The following is a 22,972-nucleotide window of genomic DNA, read 5'->3' as shown; positions in this document are numbered from 1 at the left end:
GTCAAGGGCGTTTTTCGATCATTGTGGACGGGAAGTTGTGGTCCTTGAAAAACAATGACATCTGGGATGTCCGGGAGTGGAAAGCCTCATCTCGGGAGCAGATTCAGCAGAGCAAAGGAATTGGGAATAGGGGATGGCATTTTTGAAGGAAGGTGAGTGAGAGGAGGTGTTCTCGAGGTAGTTGTTGGAGTTGGTAGGCTCGAAGTGGATATCGGTTTCCAGGTGGTTGCCAGAGAAGGAAATAGAGAGGTCCAGGAAGGAGATGGTACAGGTGAACTTAAGGTTGAGGTGGAAGGTTTTAGTGAAGTGAATGAACTGTTTGAGGTCCTCGTGGGAGCACGAGGCAGCGCCGATACAGTCATCAATGTAATGGAGGAAGAGGTGGGGTTGAGGGCCAGTGTAGGTACGGAAGAGGGATTGTTCCACATAACCTACAAAGAGGCAGGCATAGTTTGGGTCCATGCGGGTACCCATGGCCACCCCCTTTGTCTGTAGGAAGTGGGAGGATTTAAGGAGAAGTTGTTGAGGGTGAGAATGAGTTCAGCTAAGCAGAAAAAGGTGTCAGTGGAGGGGGGATGGTCAGGCCTGCCGGACAGGAAGAAGCGGAGGGCCTTTACACATCTGCATGGGGTATGCAAGTATATAGGGACTGGATGTCCATGGTAAAGATCAGGTGTTGGGGACCAGGGCATTAGAAGTTTTGGAGGAGGTGGAGGGAGTGGGAGGTTTCACAGATGTAAAGTGGGGAGTTCCTGGACCAAGGGGGAGAAAATGGAGTCCAGATAGGTGGAGATGAGTTCGGTGGGGCAGGAGCAGGCAGAGACAATGGGTCAACCAGGGCAGTCAGGTTTCCAACAAATCATCCTCCGACACTTCCACCATCTGCAATCCGACCCCATGACCAAAGACATTTTTCCCTTCCCCACCCTTATCAGGTTTCCGGAGGGACCGCTCTCTCCATGACTCCCTTGTCAGCTCCACACTCCCCTCCAGCCCCCACCACCCCTGGCACTTCTCCCTGCAACTGCAGGGAGTGCTGCACCTGCCCCTACACCTCCTTCCTCACCCCCATCCCAGGCCCTAAGAAGACTTTCCACATCAAACAGATGTTCACCTGCACATCTGCTAATGTGGTATACTGTATCCACTGTTCCCGTTGTGGCCTCCTCTACATCAGGGAAACCAAGGGGAGACTTGGGGATCGCTTTGTGGAACACCTACACTCGGTTTGCAATAAACAACTGCACCTCCCAGTTGTGAACCATTTCAACTCCCCCTCCCAATCCTTGGATGACATGTCTATCCTGGGCCTCCTGCAGTGCCACAATGACGCCAGCCGAGAGTTGCAGGAACAGCATTTCTTAGATATTCCGCTTAGGAACCCTGCAGCTCAATGGTATCGATGTGGGCTTCACAAGCTTCAAAACATCTCCTCCTCCGACCACATCTCAAAACCGTCCCAGCTTGTACCCACTTCCTTAACCTGTCCTCCCACCTATCCCCTCCTCCCACCTCAAGCCCAACCCCTATCTCCTACCTACTAGCCTCATCCAGCCTCCTTGACCTGTCCATCCTCCCTGGACCGACCTATCCCCTACCTAACTCCCCACTTACACTCGCCTTTACTGGCTCCATCCCTGCCACCTTGACCTGTCTGTCTCCTCTCCACCTATCTTCTCCTTTATCCATCTTCTATCCGCCTCCCCCAACTCCCCATTTATTTCAGAACCCTCCCCCCCTCTCCCATTTCTGAAGAAGGGTCTAGATCTGAAATGTCAGCGTTCCTGCTCCTCTGGTTCTGCTTGGCCTGCTGTGTTAATCCAGCTGTACACCTTGTTGTCTCAGATTCTCCAGCATCGGCAGTTCCTACTATCTCTGCAACGTATTTGGAGTATCGGGTTTTTGCAAAAAGTCAGGTGAAAATAAATCTGATCTTTCCATCTGTAATTCAAAGTAATGAATGTCAATTTGAGCACTTCAACTAATAACTGAGCTGACATTTCTGCATACCCATGATGAAATTTGCCTCTTTAAGGTCTATAATGTTCAAATGTTGAGAGAAAGAAAAAAAACTAACCGAGCAAATACAAGCAGTGTAGCTGCTTTTAAAGGATATTGATTAAAATACAGGTATGCCAACACATTTTAGTGCTCTGAAGTAGTTGACAATGAACTACGCCTCAATACAAACCATGAACAAAAAATATTAGCTGAAATACAAAGAACAAAGAGCAGTACAGCACAGAAACAGGGCCATTAGCCCAACAAGACCGTGCCAACACATGTTGACTTTCTAAACTAAAAACTTTTTTGCCTCTACGCAGTCTGTTATCGCCTATTCCCTGCCTATTCATTTCCAGGTCTACAGTTCCCTCTTTACAAAATGTGCATCATGAGAAGCCATTTTTACTTTGTCCAAATGCTCACCTCAAATACCTCACTCAGATCTTTTCTCCATTGCTACTATGCAGTATTGACTGATCATTATTGAATGGAGATGGTCATTCATGATCAACGGTCAACGAACAACTCTTTCCCACTTTTACCGAAATATTCTGACAGTGTGGCTTTGTGTCCAGATTCCTCTGGTGTCCTCTTTCCTGCCGAGGTACTTCCTAGCTTCATAGTAGGAAGACCTTAGAGTTCCTGGATGGAAGAAAAGTGTCCTCTTTTCCTCCAATCTTCCAACTGCTGATGAAATCGATTTTGGCAGTGACTATTAGGGACAAAGCTAAGGACAACCTGTGTGAAGTTAACCCTGTAGGTGACAGTTAACACAATTTTGAAAGGACAGATTTGGTAAAACTAACCTCCTCAGTTGTTCAGGATTAAGTTTCCACTTAGATATTAGAAAGCACATACCATGTTAATACCTTGTCGTTTGATAGGAAAACCAACACAGGGACTAAGGTATTGGGCTTTTAGCCTTGTTTACATTCTGTGATGAGTTGCTGGTGCCTGTCACACCATCACTGACAGGGAGCAGACAATAAGTCCAACAGATAGAAATAGAATGAAAATTGGGATCAGGATGGGGAGATTTTGGTTCTGTAGATTTTGTGAGCAGTCTTGGTCTTTCTGGCTACCTGTGGATGTTTTCTTTGAACATTGTTTCTTTTTGAAAGTGCTGACCCTTTGTTGGCAAACTACTTAGGCCACACTGGTTGCTTAAGAATCTAATTTAGTTGAGTCTGAAGCCTACTCATGAGAAAAAAAATGACCCAGCATTAAATCTGGTCAAATGTTTTTCAGCAGTATTCGGTTGGAGGCATGTTTCTATACAAAACTGCTGCCTGCCATATCTGTTTCAAGTCATTTAGTGGACACAAGAAGATCCCAAATATCATATAATGTAGCAATACTTGGGAAGTCTTTATTTGAGTTCCTCAAAGAACAAGATCAGAAGGTTACAGAATTGGTATTGGGAGTCCTACACTTTCTAAACTCTGTTTACTTTTCTGAATCAGACCATTAAATTTACAGGTCATAACAACACTTCCAGGCCAGGATGATTGGTATAGATATCTTCAGGTTGTTAGAATGGAGGACTTTCACAAATCAGAATTTGTAAAAGAGTCACGTCAATAGAGTTAGAAAGAAATCAAAGTTGTCTGTGCAGTTCAAGAACACAAAGCTACACAGCATCAGGTAGGTATAGATTTTTAAAAGCCGAGATAGGGTGATGTATCTTTGGGATTCACTTACTGTCACTTTGTTTTGATGTTTGTGTTAAGATCATTCTAACTGACATGGTTAGGTTTTCTGTTTATTTCTTATTTTGTGTAATAAAATTACTTGCTGTTAGCAAAGAACATCTTCAGACTCAAATGGATGTGTCTCACTGACAAACATACATGTTAACCAACTGAAAACACTTAAATGTATCACCTATCAAGCCAGTTTCATTCTGGGATCTGACCCGTCCAGTAGACCTATCACCTCGGATAACAACAGTAAATCCAGTCTCCGATTTACGATCTCTGGTCTTTCATGTGGCAGATTTAGGATTTTTTGAATGTATTTGACGCTTTAAAGTTAAAGCAAGGACCTTGTAAATCGATGAATTTGCAGTTTGAGAGGTTTGTTGTACTTGAATATCCAGTCAATAGATGCTCAGGTGAACTCTGAAAGTGGACCAGTTTTCGTCCGTCAGCTGCTTGATAATTCACAACTAGTTTCCACATCTTGCTGGTAATTGATAGTTATGCCGCTTAAGCAGCTCTTAGCCGATTTTAATGATCAAGACTTTTTCAAATAACGTGCGGTGATCACATTATTTACATATCCTGTGTTGCAGGTTAACCTGACTGGCAAATCAGATTGAGTTTGAATGGGAGAGGCCATCGTGCTACAAACAAAGGTGATAGAGGGCATTATGTTTTGATCCTCCTTTTTGTGCAGTATGAAACATGGTGACAGGTGGTCTGGAAACTCCATTGTCATTTCTGCTGGTCCAACCTTAAACAATGATTTGCGAATTCCATAGGTGACAATGAGGTACCTGCACCTGTGTGCTCTGAGGAAGGGTCACCAGGCCTGAAACATTAACTCCAATTTCTCTTGACAGGTGCTGCCAGACCTGCTGAGCTTTTCCGGCAATTTCTGTTTTTGTACCTGCAGCTATGTCTCCAGCTATTTAATTAGGTATTTACTGGAAACTCAATATTGCCTGTGATTCAAGTTCAAAAGTCATATGTGTGGTAGTCACCTTGTTTGCTTGTGTACACTTTTGCTTTATAAAGTATTGGCTGCAAGTTTATAATTTGACATGATTAAGCTGATCATGACATAAGCAATTTCACAAATGCAAGGTCTTGCACATTGGAAAATGAAATAGAGGTCAGGTTGAATGAATGGTGTTGAACTAGCTAGAGAAGAGGTTAAAAGCAATGTGGGAGTGATAAGCCATTAAGCAATGACCATGCAGTCACTATGGAGGAGGAATCAAAAAAAGTACTTGGGATTTTGAGCTCCATTGTCAAATTAACAAGTTGTTTCCAGGCTGAATCACATCCTCAACCTTATTTGATACCTTTTCAATTCATAACACCGATCAGTGTTTTCACTGAAATTATTACATTGTCTTTCTTTCTCAACCTAATTCTTGCACCAACCTGAATTACTGTGCTACAATAAACAGAAACCCCTCCTCCTTACAAAGCCTGTCCCCCACAACACCGAGAACAATCCCTGAATTATCTTATCTGCACACATTAGTCCTTTGGAACTGCCCACTAAATTTATTACAATTTTTGATGGATTTAATTGAAGTATATGCCTTCCTGCTGTGTGATACCCAGTAGCAAAGCTAGAAGTTTGAAAAAGATCCTCAACATCATTAATATGTATAATATGGTACAACTGAGGTCTTAGTACCAGCTGTATTTGGCCATTATGACAGATTGGTGCTGTCCTGTCATCTAGTTCACCATTTGTATGACAACTGAACTTAAAGACACCTGCTTACATTGAGTTGTAACTGTAGCACATTGATCCTCAGCAATGACCCCACAATACCAAATTCTTTAGCATGCACATCAACTGGTAAACTGATGTTCATAACTGTGTGAAGATTGAGAGTAAAGAAACATACGAGTCATTGCCCAGTCAGTGCCGTGCATCTCATTGCAACATTAATAATGGCCAGAAGTAGCTCTGCTTGAACCCCCCTCAATGATATTTGGTGTCATATGCAGAGAAGGCAGAACAGGCAGGGAAGTAAAAACTCTCACATGCTAAGTTCAGAAAAAAATATTCAAATCAATGCCAGTAATTGTGACAAATGTCAGACTTCTAAGTCATTAATATCTACAAAAATGATAAATCCTGATTTGTTCAAAAGACTCCCTCCTCCCCACTCTGCAACTACATCTGAAAAGAGAACTGGTATATCCCACAGTGACCCAAAGTAAGCAAATTCTAAGAAAAATTTCCTTTTGTGTCCTTGCTTTTTGACTTTTATTGCCCGAGGAAATATTACAAGTAAATGCTAAAAATATCCTAACATTTTATGAGTAAAACTGTAAAGGCATTGGATTCAGCGTTGACTGGTCCACACTTCTTCCACAATCCTATTTATTTTTAATTAGGTTGCTTCTGACCCCGATGTTCTTCGTTGTCACCATGGAAATTGCAGCAAGCCAATTACCACCCTAACACAAACACCCACCATGAATCCAAACTGCGTGGGTCCTTTGCGGCATGGAAATATTAGATGGAAAGAAGAATGACATTTTTAGATACCAAAGCTTTTGAGCCTAATAACATAACTCATATTCTTAAAATCTCAGAAGGCCCAAGATCAAGCAGTGCACAGCCGAATAAATCAAATCACTTTCTCAGTTTTAAAATAAAGTTGCTGTACCTGCGGTGAAAGATTATTAAGAAATCTGGTTCCTTTAATCTATGTAAAGCCTAGCTTTATTACTTTAGTGTCAGCAAGTATTTTTAAGACAATATCATCTAGCAAGATTAATGTGACATTAACAATAAATTAAAAATGGTAATTTTCAGCCTAGATAAATGGCTAATGTCGTGTATTATAACACTGAAAATGTACTTCTGGGTTTCATTGCAGACAAAAACAAAAATGACATTCCATGTGGCCTGTTAAATACCCCAAGTTAAAATTATTTAGACAGACTTCAATGGCCTAAAAATCATGGTTTTCAAACATGCTCTTATAAATTAGGTGCTAATGCTTCTTAGCTTTGCATCATCAGAAAATTTGGCTTCATGGCTTTTGGTTCCCTCATGCAAGTACTGGAGAGCCAAGCACTAATCTTTGTGATCCTCCACTTTAATTATAGCTGGCTATCCTGAAAAGAGCCCCATTTATTCTTAAATTTGCTTTCCTCTCTGTTAACTAATCCAGAATTCATGGTCATGTTTTATCTCAGTCCTTTGAGCCCTAATCTTGTATAACATCTTGTTGAATGTTTGTACAGTATGTTATTAAATGCATTCTGAAAATACAGATATTTACACAACAGACCTAAACAGGTACCCCAACATACAGGAAATGAAAAGAAACAATGTTTTATATGTCAACTTTTATTTTTATTTACGATCTCGTGTTCATTTGAAATTATTCCTTTGACAGTTTACACATTATTCTGTATTGTGAAATCATTATTTGGAACTATTATAATTTAATTTTCTGTATAAAATTTATTTTTATAACTAATTTTAAACTTAAGCAATTTAACGTAGCTTTAGGGACAGTACAAAATGCGGAAAAATGTACCCTTCATTATTATGTCTTAACAACTTGCATTTAATGTGGCACTTTAACATTGTACACTATCGAAAAACACTTCCATGGTAGGGTTATCAATCAAAATTTACCATCAATAACTAACGTGCTTTGTCTCACAGCTAGTATGTAATATGCACCTAATGGCAGGCTCAAAGTGTCATCTGAAGTGCATTAGAGCATGAGTCTTCACCTTTGTGTTAAGCCTCATATTATGACATGTGACCTGATGGTATTAAGTTCCCCATCTCACTGCGTACTCTTGTGGAATGGCACGCTGAGGAAAGCATGGTACAATTCATATCTGAATTGGTTAGCTGTAGCTCACACCATGTCAATGCATGTGATTGCAGCAAGAAGTACAGATGGAGTCAGTGAATAGAAGGTTGACTCACATCCGTTGACTCCATCTATACTCCTCACTGCCTTGAAAAAGCAGCCAATAAAGACCTCTCCCACGCCAGTTATAAACTCTTCCAACCTTTTCTGTCGAGTAGAAGATACAAAGCTTAAACACACGTACCAACAGATTCAAGAACAGCTTCTGCTCTGCTGCTTTTAGACTTGAGAACGGGCCGCTCAAATTGTAAAATTAATGTTGATCCCCCTCCTTGCGCACCTTGTCTTCAAGTGTAATGTTGTATTAGAACATAGAACATAGAACATAGATCAGTACAGCACAGTACAGGCCCTTCGGGCCCACGATGTTGAGCCAAACTTTTACCCTAACCCTAAGATCTATCTAACCTCCATCCCTACCTTATACTATCATCCATATGCCTATCTAATAGTAGCTTATACGTCCCTAACGAGAGCGACTCCACTACCGTATCCAGCAATGCATTCCATGCCCCGACCACTCTGAGTAAAGAACCTACCTCTGACGTCTCCCCTGCATCTACCTCCACTCACTTTAAAACTATGTCCCCTCATAATAGCTACCTCCACCCTAGGAAAAAGTCTCTGGCTGTCTACTCGATCTATAATTCAGATTATTTTGTATACCTCTATCATGTCATCTCTCATCCTTCATCATTTGAAAGAGAAAAGCCAGAGCTCTCTCAACCTTTCCTCGTAAGACCTTCCGTCCATTGGTGCAGAAGAGATTTACCAGGCAATATCCTGGTAAATCTCCTCTGCACCTCTACATCTTTCCTGTAATGAGGTTCTTCACTCTGTTTTATTACCCTAATGTCCTTTGTACTGTACATGAAGCAAAACTTTTCAGTGTTCCTAGGTACATGTGACAATAATAAATCACATCAAAAATCATAATCATGTCGATCTAGGAGCTGTAATTACATTCTGTTGAATCCCTTAGTATGATCTTGCACACAGCTTATTGTTATGTCTTAGGAGCTAACATAAATAGCATCTCATCATGTCATAGAGTAGAGGAATACAGCATGGAAACAGGCCCTTCGCCCCAACCTGGTCCATGGTGCCCACTCAGACCCACTTCCCCACATTTGGTCCATATCCTGCTAAGCCCTTCCCATCCACGCACCTATCCAAATGTTGTTTTAAAAGTTGCTACTGCACTTCCCTCAACCACTTTCTCTGGCAGACAATTCCATATACGCATCCCTGTCTACGTGAAGACGTTGCCCCTCAGGTCCTTCTTAAATCTTTCCCCTCTCACCTTAAATCTATGCCCTCTAGTTTTTAATTCCATGGAAACACTTCTCAAGGTAGAAAGTCCATCATAATATCCATGTAAGATCATGAGTTCAGATCAGATCTGGGTTCACAGTGATAGCCATTTAAGAAAGAAAAAGTCCCAATTATTTATTTATTGCTGATGTGATACAATATTATATTGGCACTGGTTCTAAGGAGTATCGTAAAGTAGGACTGAGAGACAGAGAAGCAATGAGGTTTTGGATGCAAGGGATTTTCAGTTAATTCTCAAACAATGAAAAGGAGAAATACACTTTGAAGCTAGAATTAGAGCAGTGCATAAAATCTCAAGGGATTGAGGTTAAGGGGGAGATTACTGAGAATGGGGGCATCATGATGAGGCTATGATGGCATTTGAAAATCAGGATGAGAATTTTATAATCATGACATTGCTAGACCAAGAGTCAGTTAAGTCAGTGAGTATGTGTGTGATGCTCAAACAGAACTTGTTACGAGTTAAGGCACAGACAGCAGCATTTTGATAAGCTCTCCAATTTATGCAGGGGCTGCACAAAGAGAGGCCAGGCACAAGAGAACTGAACAATACAGCTCAGAGGTAAACAACATATTGATAAAAGTATCTGCGGCAGATGAACTGTGGCAGAGTATGACAGCTGCAGACATGGAGGTAGATGTCATGGCGATGGAGTCAGATCTGAGCTGAGGGTCAAATAGCGTATCAGATTCAACTTCAGACGGTGGTCACAAAGCACTGGATTGTGTTGGAAAACAAAGACGTTAGTTTCTTTTTCTTTATTTCTTATTTTTCATTCAAGGGATATGGGTATCATTGGCTAGGTCAGCATTTATTGCCCATCCTAATTAAGAGTCAGCCACATTGCTGTGGGTCTGGAGTCACATGTAGGCTAGACAGGTAAGCTCAGCAGTTTCTTCCTCGAAGGACATTAGTAAATTGGTTAGGTTTTTCTGACAATTTGGCCATCATTCGGCTCTTAATTGCAGATTTTTAAAAATTGAATTCAAATTCCATGTCAGGATTTGAACCCAGTTCCCCAGAACATTACCTGAGTTTCTGGGTTAACAACAATATTAGCAATAATACCATTAAGTCACCACATCCCCACAGTCTTTGTAATGTGTAATTGAAACTTACATTTAAGAGATTACTCCAGTTGATGCAGTCTGTTAATGGTTTACTGAGATACAATAGGTTATTACATGTTTAAACCTCCAACTGAAATTGGTCAAGTCATGTCTTTTTATGTTACCATGCTTGGCCTAATGCCTTGTTAATTAACAGGGGAGAGAAAATGCTGACAAAGGAGATTGTTTCTAAAAACATCATATTAGACGAGATGTGAGGCTGCTTTAATAGTTGCTGAGCCATGTCCCATACAGATCCCCATAGCTTTTCCTGCATTAGCAGTTCAACACATGATGAAGGGTAGATTATTTTAACACTGCATTATCTCATAATTAACCTTTAATCAAATAACTATTAGACAAAAATTAATATTCTCTCAAGATGTTTAATTTTATCCAGTATTTCTGCTATTTTCCCTGGAACAAGCCTATATAATGTCAGGTAAATCAAACATCCCTCAGCAAGACTATAGCTACTGAACTCAATCTTTCTTCAATGAAGTCTAGATAATGCATGACAAAAGGGCAAAAGAATAAACTGAAAGATAAATAGTGTTTAATTTGTAAGCTTCATGAAGAATAATGAGTGAAAACAACCCATTAGTCAATTGTATAAATGTATCATTATTCTACTGTTCCTCTGTTAAAATCAAATGTGTATTAGCATTTTGTAAGAATTGAAAGTTATTATGACTTAATCATGAAGCAACAGTACGTGTAATATAAAGGATATAAAACATAGAACATTAACCTCCAGGTGGCCAAGAAATACAGGTGACAGTTTTTCTCCCCCTCACTCTTTGGGAGTATTCTTCAAGACTGCCAAGAAACCAGACCTTTCCTCTGCAGGCTCTCCTGCTAATCCAAATCCAATCTGAGTGCTTGTGGCAGTTCCTTAATGGCTACCATGTACTGCGCAGCATCTCATTCCCAGGCGCCACTTCTCACCAGATTCAAAGAGAGGATGGATGGAGTTAAACTGACAAGGCCTCAGAATGAAATCCTCTCGGGCTTTTTGCGACTGGAGTGCAAATGACTTAATGTCAATCTCTGTTGCCATCACGCAACTTCCACTTCCTCGAAGTGAACATCAACTCTGCCACATAAAGTGCATTCCAGTCAAAGGTATATTGTTCATTTTAACAGAATGAGAAAGGATAAAAGTATCCTTTTCAGGTAATAGTGTGAGGAGGAGATCCACTTTTCCCTCTACTCCTACTTCCTGTTTGGGTGTGTCACAAGTTTTGAATTTCAAAAGAAAACCAGATTACTAATTCAGTATGTACGATCTACATGCCATTTTCAAGATGGATTTTTTTTTGAGTAACACACAATAAAAGCTCAGAGAGAGGGCACAAGACAGCTACCCTGCTGCAGCTAGAATCTATAGTGATTGTAATGAGGTCAGCCAGTTGGACCTCATAGAACATAAATTCCCTGATTGGATCTGTTAATCTGGACCAATCAGGGAGCCTTGGGTGACAGATTTAATCAGAAGTACTGGGGCTCTGTGGTTAGCACTGTTGCCTCACAGTATCAGAGATCAATGGTTGATTTTTCAGCCTTGGGTGACTGTCTGTGTGGGTTTCCTCCCTCAGTCCAAAGAACTGGCATAAACAAGACTGTTAGAGGTTCTGCTCATTTTGAGAGCTGGCTCTGAGGGAGCTGTATTAGTGTCAAGGACACTCCATATGTAAATAAAGGGTGACAGGATACCAGCCTCTGTGAAGTTAATTTTAGTGGTGATGAGAGTAGGATTAATGATGTAACCATGGAAAATCACCTACTAGCTAAAGGTCAACTGGACTTCAAAACAGGTACTACAACCGTCTTTATCATTGGAAAATGAGGCAAGTGGAGCATGTGGATTACAGGGTATTCCAATAGAAGTGGACACCCTCACCACTCCAACTAAGCTTGGGGAACACTTATTGAGTCAAGGAAATTGTGTAGCCTTACTCAGCACATATGTTGAACAGAGAGTCTAGGTAAGCCCACAGCAAAACCCTAAAACAAAGCCAAGTCCCAGACAAACAGTTAAAATTTTCTTCACGATCCGGGCTGGCAAGCCAATTTTAGTTGTGGAGTCGATTCAGCAAGAGTCCCAATAGATTTAAAGTGAGTAAGAGAGCTCATAAACTAGTATCCAGGAGAGTGTACATTCTGGAAAGCACACTTGCATCTGTTTTGGAACAGTTAAATTGCTCAGCAACGTCCAAATTGGAACAAAAAATAAACATCTGGTTAACCGCTCGCTTGGTTCTAATGGAGGTCAATGCCAATGCGGCTGTTTCAGTGATAACCGAATCAGGCTTTAACAAAATTCGCCCTGGACTCCAGCCCTTAGATTCACACAAGGCTTTGACTAGACTGAAAACCTATACTGGGGAACCTTTACAAATTAAGGATACAACTTTGGTTCCAGTCTCTCGAGAAGCAGCTAGTTCAGTTACCACTGATGGTATAAAAGATTCAGGCCCAAGCCTGATGGGACGAAATTGGTTGAGAAAGAGTCACCTAGATTGGCTCAACATTTTTCAATGAGAAAATGGCTGTCTGAGTGAAGTCCTAATTAAATACCCAGACATTTTTCACAAAGGTCTGTGGAAGGAGCCAAGGCCACCTTGCATGTTGACCAGGAAGCAATTCCACGATGAGTCAGGGCCTGCCTGGTACCTCGCAGGCAAATCTAGAGGCAGAAATCAGGAGGCTGGGCAGCAAAGGAATGATCAAACCAGTCCAGTTTATGGAATTGGCAACACTGGTCATATCGATGGTGAAGCTCAATAAGTTGGTTCACCTTTTTGGGTTTTTTAAACACACAGTTCAACCCCTTTCTGCAGCTGGATAAGTATACAATTTCTCGTGTAGAGGATTTATACGCAAAGCTGGCGCAAAGGCTTTCTTTCACAAAACCATGCCTACTCACAATTGCAGTTAAATGCAGATTCCCAGAGTATGGTACAAAGATACCCATAAGGGTTTGTGCCTATATATATACTTGCAATTTGGGATTTCATCCACCAGTGCAATTTTTCAGCCAATGACAGAACATTTTACAAGGTTGTCATTTATCCAGATGACGTGCAAATAACAGGGAAGAACAATAAGGAGAACTTAAACAGTATCCTTAGATGTTCCTCCCAGGCAGGCATGTGCCTTAGGTGGGAAAAATGTGTTTGAGGGATCCCAACTGACCTATTTGGGCTACAGAGACTACACGTCTGGGTTACACCTGTTGGCAGATGAAGTGAGGGCAATCAATGATGCCCTGTCTCCCAGAGGTTAGGTCTTTCCTTGAGCAAGTGAATCATTATAGGAAGTTCATACATAAGCTGGCCATCATCCCTGCACCTTTACATCAACTCTTTAAGAAAGGGTCAGCTTTGGAAATGGTTGCATTGGTTGTGTTTTCAGCCATAGCGTTTAGGGAAGTGAAAGAAACGGCTAGCATAACCTAAGGTGCTGGCACACTGTGATCCCAAGCAAGATCTGGTATTGACAATGCAATGCCTCTCCATATGGCATTGGGGTAGTTTTAGTTCATAGGTGGCCCAATAGAGAGAAACATCCAATAGTAAATATACCCAGGACTTGGGCTAATGCAGTGTGTAAACATGCCCATAGAGAAGGTAGGTTTGGGGGTTATATTTGGAGTCAGGAAGTTCCATCAATACCTTTATGGACGTTAACTTGTAAGAATAATGGACCACAAACTCCTGCTAGATCTATTTAAAGAGGATAAAGCAGGAACACCAATGCCGCAATCCAAGACAGCCAGTGTACTTCAGGTGAAAAAGTTGTGTACAAACTATTAGTATGGCCCTACATGGTTAGAGGCATCATCAACATGAGATCATGTCCAGTGATGTATCAAGGTCATTTAGCTGTAATGTCCTGAACAAGTGCATGAACCATATCAAAGCTGAAAACCCACAAAATTAAAATTTTGTGGGTTTGCAGCTTTGAATTAAAATTTTCATGGCTCCTCAACAGCCTTTTGACTGTTCTGGAAGTCACGTGTTCTTCCTCTCTGTCAAGCATTCAAAGATACCTTGGAGTCTGAGATGGACACAGTGAATGTCACTGCTCGATGCCTTTGCTGCCTGAAGAAGAGAATCGATTTTCTGACATGGTCCGGGTGCAAGACATGAGCTATTGTGTGATATATGCTCATAGAATCAGAGCCAGAGTTGGAGGAATCTGACCCAGTGCTAAATGGTGTCCCAGGAGCTACAAGAAAAAGAACTAACTTATATTCTTGAGCTCAGAAGGAAATCAATGTGATGATTGTAACAAGGTTAGCCAGGTGAGCCTCATAGAATGTGAGATCCCTGATTGGCACTGCTAACCTGGTCCAATCAGGAAGCCCTGGTTGACAGGTAAGAACTGGAGTGTCAGACATCCTGTTCACTCAGAGCTAACAGAGGTAGCTGGATCAGTGGCTAGGACTTTTCAAAGTGTAAATGAAGGGTGACTTTGTGTTGGGATACTAGTCTCTCTGGGGTTATTCAATAGGGAGCCCTGGCAGACATGTAAAAAGGGTGAGTGTCTGAGATACTGACACCCTGACATCCTGGTACCTGACTCTGAATGAGGCAGTGCTGAAGTCAAGGACTGTTCCTGTGTAAATAAAGGGTGACTTGGTGACAGGATACTGGCCTCTGTGGAGCTATTTCAGCCTCAATCTCTGTCTCTCAAAACAACATGCACACCAAAGGTTGTCAAATGACCTTCATCACTGTTGACTTATTACAGCAAAAACAGATGCTTTCCAAGCCAAGGTGATTAATTTTTATTGCTCTATCGATGAACTCTGGAATGATACATTCTCCACCTTATTTCCTTAGATCGTGGATCTCCACAAAATGGAAGGTGACTTCTCAAGTACAAATCAGCAGCAACTTCAAGTCAGTTCCCTTTGCTGAGCAAATGTCCCTAATATAAATAAAAGGTTCACCATATAGAGGACCAGCTAATAAAATTGGTGAGATTGAATACTGTGTGCAGTTTGATTTTTTTTATAAAGGAAGGATGTAATTACATTAAAGACTGTGCAGAGGTGGCTTAATGGGTTGACACCAGAAAAGAGCATGTAGCCTGTGAGGTTAGGTTGGATAGACTGGGCTTATTTCTGCTGAAGATTAGAGGAGCAAATGGTACCTTGATTGAAGGCCCTGAGTGGTTTTCACAATGTAGATGTCGATAGATTGGTTCCTCTTGTGGGCCAGTTCAGAAGCATGGGGCTGGTTGTTAAAATTCAGAATTGACATTTTAGGACAGAGATCATGAGAATTTTATTCTCAGAGGATTGTACAACTTCAGTGGATGACAGAGACAGTCACCAAATATTTTTCATGTTCAAAATTAAATGTTAATATTTTGTATAACTCAGCTTTGTAACAACAAAAGATTAATCTCAAATTCAGCCATAAAAAGGGTGAAAAATATGTTGAGATGATGTGGTCCAGCTGCGACACTGTTGTGCCTGACTGTACATTAATTTTTCGTTATTTTCCAAATTGTGTTTGGCAAAGCCAGAGCTGCTGTGGACAATTACGAGCAAAGAAAAACTGCTGCAAATCTTTGAAGAAATGGGGTCCTTTAAAATATGGGGTTGCAATAGAATGGTTATGGTCCAATAAAATAACTTTTTCTTTTTAACTTCAATAAAAGAGTGAATTTATTCCCATTGCGTTAAACAGAATTCCCAAAGAATATATCACAAGCAAATATGGTTACAAAACCATTCATGCTGTTAAATGCAGAATGAGAATTTCATTTAGACCCTGTAGATGAGTAATGGAGTACCGCAGCACTGGAATCCTGCTTTTGATGGCTAGCAAAGCGAGGTGCTACTATATAAGTGGAGTGTGAGAAGCATTTCAACTTCAGGACACTGTAAGAAAACACTGTTGTGTTCCTGGCACAATCATCTTTGGCTGATTCATCAAATGACCTTCCCCTCAGACATAAGGGAATGAGCAGACTGTTCACTGATAATTATCCAGCTCAATGTATTGCTCTTCCAACAATGATACAGCCAATACCATCCTGCAAGACCACCTGGAAGATATCCAATCTTGTGCTGACAAGTGAAAAGTAGCATTTTCTGCACAGGTGTCAGCCCCAGTTCAATTATAGCACTGCAATTGAAGTTCACTCCAGGGACTTGTTCACATAATCTAAGATGGTATTTCAAAGCAATACTGAGAGTGTGGTGGCTTTCGAATGAGATGTTAAAATTAGGCCCTGTTTTCCTCTTATATGGGCATGAAGGTGCCAACAATTCTGTTAAAAGAATAAGGGAGTTCTTCCAATGCCCTGACCAATAAAGTATCAAAAAGGACATGAGGGATAACTTTTTCACACTGACAGTGCTTCATGTGTGGAATGGAATGCCAGAGGAAGTGATGGATGCAAGCACAGTCACAATGTTTAAAAGGCTTTTGGAAGAGTTCATGAACAGGAAAGTTTCAGAAGTATATGAGCTAAACACAGGCAAGTGGGACTAATTTAATTTGGGAACATGGTCAGTGTGGGCTAGTTGGACTGAAGGGTTTGTTTCCATGCTCTATGATTATGACTCTATAATAGTTATTCTTTAAGTAATAACTTTATAAGCCTACAGTTATTCCATCCATTGTGGTTTATGGCTCATAGTTGTGTGCACAATGCTTTTCAGATTTCTCTATATTACAGGAGCAGCTATATCACAAAAGATATCCATTGGCTATAAAGCATTTTAACTATCCTGTGTACATGAAAGATTCTCGAATGAGCTGAATCTTATTTTATTGGACTAAATGTGAGCTGTGTTGAGTTTTTCAGAGGGATTCCCACCACGAGGCACATCAACTATTCTCACCATATTTTACCAGACCCAGCTCATTAACAACCTCTACAGAGTCTCTCACACTGGATTGGGGTCCAATTTTATCACATGGCATTCCTGGAATGACTTGGCACTCTGTCAATATCATGGAACTGACCTGCACCCCATATACCCCGCCATCTTTAAAAGCCCATGATGCGCCCAACAAGCACCATAATTCCAGAGCTGCCTAGCTGGGTTCTTGACATTTGTCCATGGCATGGCAGTGGAAACCAAACCCTCCCTCCACATATGGTTTGTCTAGTCCACAAAATCCTGTTGGACCCAGTGATTGACAGGCAAGACATGCTGTTCTTGCAGCACCAGCAGTGGAAGTCACAGCATCAAAGCACACCTGCTTGATCAGAGGCTCCCACCAATCTCTGCTGCCTGGAGAAGTGCCCAGCACTGTAGGAAAAAGGCCAACTCCATGAAGTTAAGTTCCACCATCTCCTCCCTAATACCCCACACTCATTGTTATTGTACCAACCTCCTCCCAAGGCTCCAGCTGTACCACCCTCACTATTGACTGCAACAGCCTTCCCATTTGTTCACATGCACTCCATCTCTTAGCACCACTAAACGTGTATGCCTTCTGTGCTGCCTAATCAATGCCTTCGAACACCTCCCGATCTGTACCAAAGGTAACAACCGTACCATCCACTTTCATCTCCCTCAACACCTGCCTCTCTCATCCTAGGAGAGAGACAGCCCACAACAGGACAGAGTCCGGATGGGTAGGGGAGCTGTCTGGCTTTTAGCTCATTTTCCCATATGGAGGAGACAATCCCAATTCTAATTGCCCCAAACAGGGCCTGTTAGATTCTAGATTTATACGTTTCAAACTTCAACCATATTTTTAAGAGTTAAAATTCAGTCTAAAATCAAAAAAATCAGAAAAGTAATTATTCTCTCTGAAATAAATCAACCATAATTTAAGAGAAATATCAAGAAGAATTAATAACAAAAATTTAATTTGGATGGACTGTAAAACTCCCCAAAGAAAGTCACATTTCAGATCTTTTAAGAATTCTATCACTCATGTCGGGTTACTTCTAACAAGGGGAGTAAATACAAGGAACAGTAGATGAAAAATTACATTTTGCTGTATTTCCACACATTATAATATCTAAAGGAAGCTTTAACTTATATTTTCAAGACAATTGTTATGAAGATAGAGCAGACACCCTCAAAATATATTAATGTAGACCAGACCCTAGTTTTTATCTTGTTTTAAAGGTAAATGTCAGGTGCTGTGATCCAAGTGCAATTCGATTGGTTAAACTACTCAAAGTTAAGCAAAAAACAATTTATTCAAACATCATATAGTTAGACAACAAGAAAAGGAAGAAGAACTTGGACCACCTTCACTCTATTAGAAAACTTAACAGAATAATAGATACAATAACTATTACTAATAAACTGTTCCAATATAGTAACATCCCACAAACACAGCCTTGGCAAAAAGGTAAATTCAGATCTCTCATGTAATCCAGCAGTTTAGGAAGAGAACCCCCTGCTTTTGGGTATAATCATGAGATGGAAAAATGGCTTTCAATTCTTTAAGTCCCCAACATTAATTGCTGCTGAAACCTAAAAACTTAAAATCTCTGGTTCTGTGGTTGGGAGATTGACCACACCCATTCGGGCTGCTTCTATTGTTTCAGCCTTTTAAGAAAAACAAAAGCGCTCAAGCATCACAAGTTGTTTATCTTCTCATAGACTGCTCATCGCCTGTCCCCTAATCTCTCTCATAGAAACTGGGACAAAACATAGCCGTTAAAGCCACAGCATTGTCACAGCACGCAAAAACACAGCACGACAAAATGTGGCAGAAAATCACACTTGGTACAGAAGTGGAACAAATTTGGTTGTGGTGCTGTGGGCTTCAATCACAGTCAAACAAAGTCTTGTGTTTTACGACACCAAGATCTTCCTTAGAGTTTGGTCTATTCTTCTTCCCAGCGTTTAGATTTTCTATCGTCTGGCATGAAGTTACTCCATTGAAAGGAGTCAATGGTCAATCCATCTGCATCTGCTGCTTTTTAAAATCAGCCAGAGAGACTTCACTGCTGATTATTTATCATCATCTTGCTCTCACACAGATAATGCATCTTTGTAGACGTAATGACTGATACTGGTAACTTTCAACAAGAGTTGCCATACAATTTTCTTTTCTCTTGTTCATTAAGATTGCAAGTCACTCAGTGCCATTAATGAAGCTCCCTACACAGTAAATTATTAGCATACAGCCATCTGGAATGAAGTGACCGAAATAATTTTAAGCATAATTACAGGAAAGACAAAATCAATACCATTCACTTAAAATTATAAATTTGCAAATTTCCAATTCCCTCCATCATAAAGTTAGAAGTGGGGGTGTTTGCCAACGATTGCACAATGTTCATCACTATTCAAAACAACTCCTCAAATACGACAGCAGTCCATGTTCAAATGCTACAAAGTGAGAGGCCAGTCGGCCCCATCCTCCACCATCCCCACCCCACAGAGAGTGGTGAAAGTCTACAATATGCTTCCAGGGGTGCTAGTGGATGCAGATATGATAGGGGCATTTAAGGGATATGGGTAAGCACATGAATGTACAAGCAAAGGCAAGTAGAAGGGATTAATTTAATTTGGTGTCACATTCAGCACAACATTGAGGGCCAAAAGGCTGGTTCCTGTTCTGTATGGTTCTATGTTCTAAGATCTGGACAATATCCAGGCTTGGGCTGTCAAGTGACTGGTAACATTTACGCCATGTTAATGTCGGGCTACGATCATCACCAAGAAGAAACAATTTAATCACTATTCTTTGACATTTAATAGCGCCACCATCACTGAATTCCCCACCAACATCCTTGGGGTTAGAATTAACCAGAAACTCAACTATACTCACCACATAAACACAGAGGCTACAAAAGCAGGTCAGAGGCTAGGGATACTGTGGTGACAAACACATACCCTGACTCTGCACACCCGTCCAACATTAAACCTGTCCACCGTCTGTGAGGCACAAGTTAGGAGTGTGATGGAATACCCCCCATTTGCCTGGATGGGTGCAGCTCCAACACTCAAGATGTTTGGCTGGCACTACATCCACAAATATCCACTGCCTCAACCACCAATAATCAGTAGCAGCAGCGTGTACCAGCTATTTGATACCTACAGAAATTCACCAAAATTCTCATACAGCACCTTCCAAACCCACGTCCACTTCCACCTAGAAGGACAAGGGCAGCAGATACATGGGAATCCCACCACCTTCACGTTCCCCTCCAAGTCAGGATGGTGAGTGGCTTCTCACCGCCTGACCACTCACCATCCTGACGTGGAAATCTATCACCGTTCCTTCACTGTCGCTGGGTCGAAATCCTGGAACTCCCTCCCCAATAGTACTGTGGATCAACCCATGGCAGGTGGACTGCAATGGTTCAAGGTAGCTCACCACCACCTTCTCAAGGGCAACCAGGAATGGGTAAGAAATGCTGGCCAGCCAGCAATGCCCGCATCCCATGAACATAAATAAAACAAGCACATCAGTTTTACATACATGTTTACATATTTTCTGTTTACCTTTAAAACACTACTACGATTGTCTTCTTCTCCCACAATCCTGACTTCAGCCAAGTCCTGCGCATGAACAGAAGTTGCCTGGATGAGGAATCCTGGCACACTGGCTGCCATTGCTTTTACAGCAAACACAGATCCATCTGCTTCAACCCGAAAGTCTGGGTTAGAAATTGAAAACTCCAGCCCTTCATTCCCACTGCAGTCATCAAATAGCACTGAAAAGAGAGAGAAAACAAGGTGAATTAAGAGATAGCCTTCAGTGCTAGATTCCTTATTTGAGAAGCAGTCTCTTGCTGTTACTCATGCTGCGAGGGACAAAGCCCAGCACAGTACAAATGTGGATCTTTGCAGCCATTAATCTTATGAAATGATAACAGAACTGTCATTATTAACAACACATTGCCTTTGCAGTTGCCAATATCTCACTTATAATAAAGCTGGGTGACAACGCGAACAGTAAGTTTAATGCATCGTACATTAGTACAGTTTCTAAAGAACTAGCATCCTTTTCCCTTGGTACACAGTAAGCCTTTACCACAGAGCTATGAGCAATCAACTTTAAGTCAATGTGTGCAAGGTAAGTCAGACAATACTTTGTGGATTCCATATAATCTAATCACACATATATATTTCTATATAATAAGTGCAATATTTTAGAACATACAAAATTTCTTTAAATCAAGATGCAATTTTAAAAAAAAGTTGTAACTATAGTCCATTCTCATTTTCTCAGAGCGAAGAGGGCTGTGAGTAGATGCATGGGAGAACTATCATCTGCAGGTTCTTCTCTAAGCCAGATAGCATCCAAGTTTGAGGGTAAATTTATTTAGGATATGGTAGACTCCTAGTTAATATAACAATATGTACTAAAATCAATTGCTTGTACAGCTAACATGGAAATTGGATTTTGCATGCCAATTGTTCATAAGACTAAAAAAGTTATACAGCCTTATTTTGAACAATTCTATGTGTATTTCAGCAATTCCCAGTTAATACCACAGAAATGTCAATCAAATGACTTAAAGCAAGCTAGAACAAACATGAGATGTTATGATGAAGCCAAAACAAAGATATTGGAACCACATTTTGCAGTACAAATCATATTTCTCAGAAATCCATTCCAGAAACTATGTAGCTCGCTTTTTAAAATGATATCTTACTCTTCCTGTTCTACTGCAAACAAGCCAGAATACAATTTGATAATAGCTCAATATATCCATTCCAACTCAGTGAAGAATGGCTTTATTTCTTAGCCTCTAGTTCAGTGTAGTTCTCTGACCTCAAGACATACATTTCATTAACCTCCAAACATGGTTGTCTGCAAGGTCTCTGAAAGAGTTGAAAATTCACAGCATACCACTTATGTTCAAAGGAAAATGAGAAATTATTTGTAACATTATCAGCTAATAAATTGCTAGTATCACACAAGAGTAGATTCTTTCATAGTTTTTTCTCAGTTTACTTTTTAAAAAAATGTTAATTGTATGATTGCTAAGGTAAACGATTTAAATATTTGAAGTTTTTCCCACCATAAATGTCATCAGAACATCTGAACAAGGTAAAAGTTCAGCGAATATAGCAATATTGAAAGGTTTATGTAAAGGTATGAAGTTATAGAAAACAGTATGAAAATCTGAGACACAACTTTCATGACCCTTTGCATCCATCAGCCAATGGTTATCTTGACTTGGTATTCATAACATAGCCAGAGAAGATGCAGAAAATTGAAGTCATATCACTATGGAAAATGGTTACCATGGATAACAAAAGTTACCATAATCTGTTCACTAGCAAAGTCATTTAACAAACCTACTGGAATTCTCTGAAGAAACTGCACATGCTGTGGATAGAGGAGAACAGAGGTAGACGGGAATGTGGAATTTGAAACACAAACAGATCAACCATGAAATCACAGAAATCATAGAATGGATGTATTGTACTTGGCTTGCCAGAAGACATTTGATAAGGCGCAGAAAATAAAAGTGCTCACAATGTAAAAGGTCAACATATTGGGATAGATAGAAGATTCGCTAGCTGACAGGAAACAGGAGAACAAGTAGGTAATTTTCTGGCTGACAAAGATCTCGTGATTGGTGTGTCACACAAATCAGCATCGGCCCCTTAAAATTTTACAACTCATGTAACTGACTCAGATAAAGGGACCAAGGGTATGTTTGCTAAATTTGCTGATGACACAAAGATAGATAGAAACATAAGGGTATGATGAGGACAAAAGGTTGGTTAAGTCACTGGGCAAAGAGCTGAAAAATGGAGTATGATGTTGGAAATTGGGAGATTGTCTATTTTGGCAGCAAGAGTAAAGAAGAAGCTGATAGCTAAATGGTAAGAGATTACGGATCTATGAAATGCAGAAGGATTTGTGTGTCCTAGTCATGAATCACAAAAGGACAGCATGCAGGTGTTGTGAAGTTGAGTAGCATAATTGTGGATTGGAAGGCAGGAAGTTAGAATTTGGTGTTTGTAAA

At 40.6% G+C, this 22,972-nt stretch overlaps 1 protein-coding gene across 1 annotated transcript in view; it reads right to left on the bottom strand.

The window, feature by feature from the left end:
• The window catches only part of cdh13 (cadherin 13, H-cadherin (heart)), a 1,035,536-nt gene that overhangs the window by 705,107 nt on the left and 307,457 nt on the right, over positions 1-22,972 (bottom strand). Inside the window, exon 3 of the mRNA XM_059651748.1 lies at positions 20,490-20,701. Coding sequence (XP_059507731.1) covers positions 20,490-20,701 — 212 coding nt within the window. The remainder of the gene's footprint in view (positions 1-20,489; positions 20,702-22,972) is intronic.

The sequence above is a fragment of the Stegostoma tigrinum genome, chromosome 16 (genome assembly GCF_030684315.1).
Source record: "Stegostoma tigrinum isolate sSteTig4 chromosome 16, sSteTig4.hap1, whole genome shotgun sequence".
Lineage (NCBI taxonomy): Eukaryota > Metazoa > Chordata > Chondrichthyes > Orectolobiformes > Stegostomatidae > Stegostoma > Stegostoma tigrinum.
The sequence above is the reverse complement of the archived record's forward strand: the minus strand, read 5'-3'. Positions and strand labels throughout refer to the sequence as shown.